General features: G+C 46.9%; 1 protein-coding gene across 1 annotated transcript in view; it reads right to left on the bottom strand.

Annotated features, from left to right (window-relative positions):
* Window positions 1–1,262: 1,262 nt before the first annotated feature.
* synj1 (synaptojanin 1) overlaps window positions 1,263–10,081 on the bottom strand; it is an 84,627-nt gene continuing 75,808 nt past the window's right edge. The window contains 4 exon segments of the mRNA XM_045207948.1: window positions 1,263–2,375; window positions 4,722–5,176; window positions 5,597–5,774; window positions 6,285–6,322. Of these exon segments, the coding sequence (XP_045063883.1) occupies window positions 1,263–2,375; window positions 4,722–5,176; window positions 5,597–5,774; window positions 6,285–6,322 (1,784 nt within the window).

Below are 10,081 nucleotides of genomic sequence, written 5' to 3'. Positions count from 1 at the left end.
ACACACACACACACACGATACAGAGGAGTAGGAGGAAGCAGGTTCAAGTCCTCACATCTGTCAAAACAGTCTCTCCCTCTCTCAATCTGTCATGCTCACCAGAGGTGCATACTTTAACAAGAACTCTCAGAGAATCTGGATGACTTAAAAGTCTTAGTGCATAACAGTTACCCCCGTGTATATACCGTAAATACACACACACACACACACCTGGAAACTAGCCTCCTCTCTGAAAAGATACATAAACACTATGTATTCAGGTTAGCATGTGGTTACAGAACGTGTTCAGCCAGAAGACAGATGCTGATGGCAGGAGAGAGAGAGATGGAGAGAAAGAAACCATCATTTCGTGGTCTCAAGGAAGCAATGACAACAATAACAATATCAACAACTTGCGCAATGTACATTCATGATAGATAAAATAGGGTGTTGTACTATACAGATTCAGAGATACAGTAACTGTGGGTTCTGGCCCTGCCTGCCTGACACAGAGCGACATGAAGACGTCGTGTGACGGACTAGAAGCCCTGTGCAGCCAGGTGATTTCTGATCAATGCTGAGTGACGTGACTGGTGGCCATTTTGTGTCCTGCAGTGCACTGAATAAGCAGTGAGGAGTGGGAAACTGGGTTTCCAGAAGGTGTCGTCCACTGTGGACATCCCTCCACGTCTGACCGACAGGGCCTAGGCTGCTTACATATAGCCAACGCGTACCAATGGAATGTGTATGTGACTGTAGCCAATCCTGTGATGTGACATCCTGCTGAGTGTACCAGGGAATGTGGTCATATCCTAGAATGCTGATCATATGGAATGAGGACCTCAGTGATAACCTAACTGTAGGGGCCGTAGATAGACGTGTTCAATAATATTGCACAGCTCACACCATTTGAGCGAATAGATATATATATATATATTGATATACATCGATATAACTATATTAGACCCAGGAACATGTTTCCTACCATAACGAAAATAAACAGCCCAGGAGAAACGTTCATATTCACATAATAACATGGTAATAACATGGTAATGTTAACATCTGCAGCAGAGATGTTATGGAACAGCAGTGGTACATGTATATTTTAGTCTGATTCAGAAGGGGGGGGTTAGTCTAAACGTGTTGAATACCTGACTCTTTATACAAACCATACACACATTCACATTTACCATAGATCTACACTCCACTAGATAGGTCTGCCCTGTCCTACACAGGCCATGGTGTCTCCTCTGTGGTGGTCCATGGGTCGTGGTGGTCCACTCCTATCTCTCAGTGAACTCCTTGGGGAAGGGGAGGCTGTCTGTGGCTCGGGCTGGGAGCGGGGGTTGGCTGCTGCCTGGGACCATCCTGGCTGGGATCGGAGGGGGCAGGGGGGGGAACGTGGAGGTCAAAGTGGTGGAGCTGGAGGCCCAGTGTGGGTCAGAGTCGAACCCAGAGCAGGAGAACTGAGTCTGGGGGAGAGAGGGGGGGTAGATGGAGGCAGTGGGGGCTGCAGGTGGAGCCTTGGCTGGGACGGGGAGCGCTGAATCATCATCGAAGGTCACCCACAGCTGGGGCCGAGGGGGAGGGGGCTGGGGGCGGGACAACAGGGTGGCAGGGGTGGAGGAGGAAGGAGTCAGGGGGAGGGCAGGGGCAGGGAGAAGAGGGAGAGAGAGAGGAGGAGCCACGGGGAGCATAGGGGCAGGGAGAGAGGGAGCAGTCAGGAGAGGGAGCGCTGGAGCAGGGATGAGAGGGGTCATCGATGGCCCAAACAGGGACATGGTCCGGTGGAGCGATGGAGGGGGTGCAGGTGCCCCTAGCGTCAGGGTGGGGGAAAAAGCTGGGAACGGGGCTGGGGTAGGGGCGAGAAGCGAAGCTGGGGTAGGGGCGAGGGGCTGGTTGAAAGCAGACATGGTCCTGTGGAGGGCAGCACCGGAGGCCTTCTGCTGGGCAGAGAAATCGGGTGTGAGGGAGCGCCTCTGGTCCTGATACATCACAGGACCAGTGAAGGGGTTGGTGCTGCTGGGGCGGGCTGGGACCGGATCACTCAGGAAGGGGTTGGGAGAACCCCGCTGCAGAGCCTCCTGGGACTTACTTCGAGATGGGCCTGGGGGAGGGGGGAGGAGAGACTGGGTGAGGGCAGAGGGGAGGGTGGTTGAAGAGGAGGAGTCGGAGCCCTGCAGGGTGGACAGAGGGGTGGCGTGGAGGGACAGGGATGAAGGGAGAGTGGAGGAGGAGAAGGAGGGAGGAGGGCGGGCAGGAGCGGTGCGTAAGGAGGAGTTCCTGGTCAGTGATTGGGTGTTGAGCCAAGAAGAGGCGGAGAGGTCAGAGGTGAGCGTGTCGAAGGGTTCGGGCTTCCATTGTGCTTCTCTTTGGATTCCATTCATCCCATTGATCTAGAGGGGAGAAAATGACACAGGAGTAACCAATCAGAGCCAAGGTTGGAAAACGCTGAGCCAATGGGAGTTTATTTTGATGTAATGAGGAAATAAGTCAATTAATGTAATTGTAGAGTGATGTTTCAGCAGTAAGAGTTAAGTATCTTTGAGCTCTCGTTATATCATGCAATAATTATACTTTAATAACCTCACAATACTACTACACTTAGCTAGCTACTACATTTCACACAAAGGACTAGTGCACCTCAACAGTAAAGGAGGAACCAGTGTGACCACATTACACTGGACTACATGTTATATATATAGAACACACATAAGGAGATAAAATGGCAGGAGATAACCACGTCAAAATAAATCATGAAGTTGTTCCATATGTGGTCCATTTAAACGTGTTGATGGAAGCGGAGCACATATGAAAGGAACGTTGATGCGTTGAAGAAAAGGTCAACACGTATTCGGGGTAGGTTATCAGGCTAGACGTGGCCAACATGCATCGTTTGAACTGGACAAGACACGGCAAAAACATCCCGTCATTTTTAAGGTCAGATGTGTGGATTGTCATGTTGGCCACATAAAAACAACAGTTTAAACAACAACAACAACAACAACAACCCTTTCACCAGTTGATGAACATAATTTTAGACTTGTGATGGAGACGCCATCAAATAAAAAACTACAGGTGGATAAAAAGCAGAAATCAACTGAAACATGAAGCAGGTTACTGTGATGTAATGTATGGGAGTAGGGAGACTCAAATCACACCCTATTCCCTAGATGGCACATTACTTTAGACAAGAAGATAAAGGTCCAAAGTTGTATACTATCTAGGGATTAGGGTAAAAAGTAGTGCACCCTCTAGTGAATAGGGCGTGAGGACTAGAGGACTGAAACACAGTGGAGTTTAATAGAGAGAGGTGATGGTATACCTGTCACCCAGAGGTCTGCTCCGGCTTGGAGAGAGAGAGAGACAACAGAGTGACAGGGAAACAGCAGAGAGAACAACACTTACAGACCTATAACTGTAGTGAAGGAGAGGAGAGAGAGAGAGAGAGAGAGAGAGAGAGAGAGAGAGAGAGAGAGAGAGAGAGAGAGAGAGAGAGAGAGAGAGAGAGAGAGAGAGAGAGAGAGAGAGAGAGAGAGAAACAGAGCGAGAGAGAGAGAGAGAGAGAGAGAGACAGAGAGAGACAGAGAGAGAGAGAGAGAGAGAGAGACAGAGCGAGCGAGAGAGAGAGAGAAACAGAGCGAGAGAGAGAGAAACAGAGCGAGAGAGAGAGAGAGAGAAACAGAGCAGAGAGAGAGAGAGAGAGACAGAGAGAGAGAGAGAGAGAGAGAGACAGAGCGAGAGAGAGAGAGAGAGAGAGAGAGCGAGAGAGAGAGAGAGCGAGAGAGAGAGAGAGAGAGAGAGAGAGAGAGAGAGAGAGAGAGAGAGAGAGAAAGAGAAAGTAGCCATTGTTTTGTGTATGTACCCATCTATTCCTAATTTCCTTCATCTCATGTGTCCCTGTAACATTATACCAGGCATCGCCTATAGAAAGTCTACAGCTTTTTTCACATTTTGTTGCATTACAAAGTGGGATTAAAATGAATTTAAATTGTCTTTTTTGTCAACGATCTACACAAAACACTGTCAAAGTAGAAGATTTTGTATTTATTTTGTATTAATGAAAAATAAAACACTAAATGTACCTTGATTAGATTGGTATTCACACCCCTGAGTCAATACATGTTAGAATTGGCAGCGATTACAGCTGTGAGTCTTTCTGGGTACATCTCTAAGACCTTTTCCACACCTGGATTGTGCAACATTTTCCAATTATTATTTTCTAAATTCTTCAAGCTCTGTCAAAGTGTTGCAGATCACGGTTAGGCAGAAATTTTCTTGCCATAGATTTTCAAGCAGATTTAAGTCAAAACCAACTTGGCCACTCAGGAACATTCCCTGCCGTCTTGGTAAGCAACTCCAGCGGCCTTTTGTATTAGGTTATTGTCCTGCTGAAAGGTGAATTAAGGAGGCAGTTATACTCAGTGAAGTGTTGTATTGGTTTTGCCCCAAACATAAGGGGTTGAATTTAGGCCAAAAAGTATATACCTTTGCCGTGTTTTTTTGCAGTATTACTTTAGTGCCTTGTTGTATACAGGAAGCATATTTTTATTCTGTATATATTTTTTCTGTATATATTTTTTCTGTATATATTTTTTCTCTATGTTAACATGTTAACTGTATACAGAGTGTTGGTTGGTACTAACCTCTATGTTAACATGTTAACTGTATACAGAGTGTTGGTTGGTACTAACCTCTATGTTAACATGTTCATTCTATACAGAGTGTTGGTTGGTACTAACCTGGGCTGCAGGAGCATTCTCTGTAGTGGCGGTCTCAGGGGGCAGGACATGAGAGGAGCGGGAGCGGGGAGGGGGCTTAGGGGAGGCCAGCCCCTGGTGAACCACAGCCCCAGTAGACCCCAACCCTGCTCCGGCCTGTGTGGGCAGCATTGGAGCAGCCATTTGTGACACTGCAGCTATTTGGGGCAGCATTGGGGCCTGCATGGGTGGCTGGACTGGAGGGGCAGACTGGGCCTGCATGGTTGGTTGCATGGGAGCCTGCATTGGGGCAGCCATGGTTGGTTGCATGGTGGGTTGCATGGGAGCCTGCATTGGGGCAGCCATGGTTGGTTGCATGGTGGGTTGCATGGGAGCCTGCATGGGTGGCTGGACTGGGGGGGCAGACTGGGGCTGCATCGGGGGCTGCATTGGGGAGGGGACATGTCTCACTGGAGGTGGTCCAGAAGGAGGGGGACCTGCAAGACAATGTTCCAGAAGAGTTAAACACACAGAGAGACGGTCTTCTTCTTCTTCAAGAATGAATAGCTATATTTAATAGTGCCAGAATGTCCCAATCCCAGATTACCCCTTTAAACAGTCATGAGTTTACAGCAGCGTTTCCCAATTTCGGTTCTCGGGAACTCCTGGGAACAGCAAGTGGAGTACGTTTTTTTTTTTGTTGCCCTACACAGCTGATTTCAATAATCAAAGCTTGATGGTGAGTTGATCATTTGAACCAGGGGGTCCCCAGGACCGAGTTTGGGGAACGCTGGTTTACAGTGTGACACCTGGACTTCTCAGTCACAGTCTAGGAAGATTTAAAATAAAACAAATACTATTTGAAGCCAGGTATGGTTGATAGTAAGTCAGTGTGAGGCCTCCAGGCTGCGTCTCACCCAGGGGCAGGTCGGTGGGTTTAGGCTGAGCGTCAGGGCCAGGTCTGGGGGCTCCAGGGTGAGTGTCTGGGGTGGGCCGTGGCGCTCCGGGTGCCTCTGGGGTGGGCCTGGGAGCACCTGGGTGGGCAGGGCGCGCCTGGGGGGTCACACTGATCACCCCAGCCCTCTGAGGAATGTTCTGGAGAGAGAGCGAGAAGGAAGAAAGAAAGAAAGAAAGAAAGAAAGAAAGAGAGAGAGAGAGAGAGAGAGAGAGAGAGAGAGAGAGAGAGAGAGAGAGAGAGAGAGAGAGAGAGAGAGAGAGAGAGAGAGAGACAGAGAGAGAGAGAGAGAGAGAGAGAGAGAGAGAGAGAGAGAGAGAGAGAGAGAGACAGAGAGAAAGGGAGAGAGAGAAGGAAGGAAGAGAGATAGAGAGAGAGAGAGACAGAGAGAAAGGGAGAGAGAAAGGGAGAGAGAGGGGGAAGGAAGGAAGAGAGGTGGAGAGAGAGAGAGAGAGGGTGAAGAGAGAGAGAGAGATAAAGGGAGAGAGAAAGAAGGAAGAGAGAGAGAGGTGAAGAGAGAGAGAGAGCGATAGAGAGAGAGAGAAAGGGAGAGAGACCGGTAGAGACAGAAAGAAGTTCACAATCCATCTAAACGTCATATCTTTAGAGCATATTCAATCTGCTGGGATGTATTAGTGTTTAACACTCACCAGTCTGGGCAGGCCTCCAGGACCTGATTGGGCGCGACCTGGAACAGATACATATGATTGACAACCAGAACCACCAATGGCTGAAGCTGTCCTTTCACTGTTGTTTCATCACAAATGGTAAAATGCTCACTATTGGAATTCTGTGAATGACATGATTGAAGCAGTATGCAGTGGACTTTTAATGGTTTTGCAATATGTTTTTTTTAAATGTCCTTTTTTGTGACTGTGTACATGTTGATTATTGACAAACCAATTTCCCCTTGGCGATTAAAAAAGTATTTTTCTTATGCTATGAAAAGGACTGGCCATTCACTAGCATAGCAACATGTGTGGAGATAATATGTAAATAATGTATCTATCTTCTGTCTGTAAACTCTGTTTACTTCACCAGGGGTGTATTCATTAGCCAAACAGTTGCAAAACGTTCAGTTTCAACTAAAACGAGAGTTTTTAATTGGACAAATTCAGGTAGGTCCCTTCCTTGTTTAGTTCGCTTCCGTTTAAGAAACGTTTTGCAACAGAATCAGCATAATGAATACGCCCCTGGTCAAATTCCTGGTCCCTGTAAATGTACTCATCTGCGAATAAAGGTGATTCTGATTCACTAACCTAGCAACAAGACCCATCTGGAGTTGAGGTTTCAATCTACTCTCTAACAAGACATACAACAAAGAAATCCTCAATTTCAAATCTGGACCTGGAAGCCAGTTCCACTGCTTTTTATATTGTTCCCCTCTAATCAGGGACTGATTAAGACGTGGGGCACCAGGTGGGTGCAATTCATTTATCAGGTAGAACAGAAAACCAGCAGTAGTCCGGACCTCGTAGGGTAAGAGTTGAATATCCCTGCTCTAGAACATACAATATATAGAAGGGACTTCCTGGATGGTTCTATGGGAGATGCCCAGTGCTTGATTTGGACTGAAATAGGTGCCGGTACTCATTTTGGGTGCCAGTACTGTTTATATTTAGGTGCAGGAATTCCACAATACTTTTGAGGTAATATTCTGATGATGTGTAAGAACTCAAGCAGTTGTGTAAGAACTCAAGCAGTTGAGGTGTTGGTATGCAGCTCCTGTCCAAGTCAAGCACTGGCGATTTCATGATCACATGGGTAAGACCATCCATTCACTATTTACCTTCACTGCCCCTCCTTGACATCGCTGGCCACGAGTGAAACATCACATACCATTTTAGTCATTTAGTAGACGCTCTTATTCAGAATGACTTACAAACAGTGCATTCAACTTAAGGTAGCTAGGTAAGACAACCACATCAGTATAACTTTCCCTCAATAAAGAAGCTAACAGTGCAGAGGTATCAGCTATCTACCTCCATCTATCACCAAGACATGTCAATACATACTGACTCACTTCCATAGAGGTATCAGCTATCTACCTCCATCTATCACCAAGACATGTCAATACATACTGACTCACTTCCATAGAGGTATCAGCTATCTACCTCCATCTATCACCAAGACATGTCAATACATACTGACTCACTTCCATAGAGGTATCAGCTATCTACCTCCATCTATCACCAAGACATGTCAATACATACTGACTGACTTCCATAGAGGTATCAGCTATCTACCTCCATCTATCACCAAGACATGTCAATACATACTGACTCACTTCCATAGAGGTATCAGCTATCTACCTCCATCTATCACCAAGACATGTCAATACATACTGACTGACTTCCATAGAGGTATCAGCTATCTACCTCCATCTATCACCAAGACATGTCAATACATACTGACTCACTTCCATAGAGGTATCAGCTATCTACCTCCATCTATCACCAAGACATGTCAATACATACTGACTCACTTCCATAGAGGTATTAGTAAACTATATATGGAATTTGGGGTGCAGAGCGCTGTCCTGTCCATGTCCCCAACAGGGAAGTCATCTTATCACACCCATGGTCTGCCTGAGGGGGTTGGCTAAACTGGTGTGTGTCTGGCCGGGGTAGACACACACACACACACACACACACACACACACACACACACGGCATATTGTAGTTTGATGACGCTCAGGGATAGGGAAGTTGTCTAAGTGAACACACACCTGGCCCCTGGGGCAGAGCTAACTAAACCAAGCCTTGGATTACTGGACGCTGACAGAGAAACAGATCAGCCTGGTACAGGAAGTAACACACGCTTGCTAATCCGCTCGCTCACACGCACACACACACACAGAGATGGTTATAGAGAGAGAGACAGACACAGAGAGAGACACAGAGAGAGTTAGAGAGAGAGAGAGAGAGAGAGAGAGAGAGAGAGAGAGAGAGACAGAGAAACAGAGAGAGAGTTAGAGAGAGAGAGAGAGAGAGAGAGACAGAGAGAGACTCACACCGAGAGAGAGTTAGAGAGAGAGAGAGACAGAGAGTTAGAGAGAGAGACACAGAGAGTTAGAGAGAGACACAGAGTTAGAGAGAGACAGAGAGAGAGAGAGACACAGAGAGAGAGAGAGACACACACACAGAGAGAGAGAGAGAGACACAGAGAGACAGAGAGACACAGAGAGAGAGAGAGAGACAGAGAGTTAGAGAGAGCACAGAGAGTTAGAGAGAGACACAGAGAGTAGAGAGAGACACAGAGAGAGAGAGAGACACAGAGAGTTAGAGAGAGACAGAGAGTTAGAGAGAGACACAGAGAGTTAGAGAGAGAGACACACACAGAGAGTTAGAGAGAGAGACACAGAGAGTTAGAGAGAGACACAGAGAGTTAGAGAGAGACACAGAGAGTTAGAGAGAGACACAGAGAGTTAGAGAGAGAGAGAGAGAGAGAGAGAGACACAGAGACAGAGAGAGAGAGAGAGAGAGAGACACACAGAGAGAGAGTTAGAGAGAGAGAGAGAGAGAGTTAGAGAGAGAGAGAGAGGGAGTTAGAGAGACACACACAGAGAGTTAGAGAGAGAGAGATACGGTGTCACCTGTCATGTTTATCACATAACAGAACTATGAGGTGTTATAACAGCGGTCACTACTCACCTGAGGCAGGTCTAGTGAGCGCAGGGCTTTTTTGTCCTTCACAGGCAGAAGCAGCACAAAGGAAACCAGACTTTAACATTAGGCTACTTTTCATTACCTACCGTCCGTTTCAACTTACACTACAACACACTCTGTCAGCGCCGAACAAACACCTCACTACAACACATTCTGTCAGCGCCGAACAAACACCTCACTACAACACATTCTGTCAGCGCCGAACAAACACCTCACTACAACACATTCTGTCAGCGCCAAACAAACACCTCACTACAACACATTCTGTCAGCGCCAAACAAACACCTCACTACAACACATTCTGTCAGCGCCAAACAAACACCTCACTACAACACATTCTGTCAGTGCCAAACAAACACCTCACTACAACACATTCTGTCAGCGCCGAACAAACACCTCACTACAACACATTCTGTCAGCGCCAAACAAACACCTCACTACAACACATTCTGTCAGCGCCAAACAAACACCTCACTACAACACATTATGTCAGCGCCAAACACCTCACTACAACACATTCTGTCAGAGCCAAACAAACACCTCACTACAACACATTCTGTCAGCGCCAAACAAACACCTCACTACAACACATTCTGTCAGAGCCAAACAAACACCTCACTACAACACATTCTGTCAGCGCCAAACAAACACCTCACTACAACACATTCTGTCAGCGCCAAACAAACACCTCACTACAACACATTCTGTCAGCGCCAAACAAACACCTCACTACAACACATTCTGTCAGCGCCAAACAAACACCTCACTACAACACATTC

This window comes from Coregonus clupeaformis, chromosome 27 (assembly GCF_020615455.1).
Source record: "Coregonus clupeaformis isolate EN_2021a chromosome 27, ASM2061545v1, whole genome shotgun sequence".
Taxonomy (NCBI): domain Eukaryota; kingdom Metazoa; phylum Chordata; class Actinopteri; order Salmoniformes; family Salmonidae; genus Coregonus; species Coregonus clupeaformis.
The sequence above is the reverse complement of the archived record's forward strand: the minus strand, read 5'-3'. Positions and strand labels throughout refer to the sequence as shown.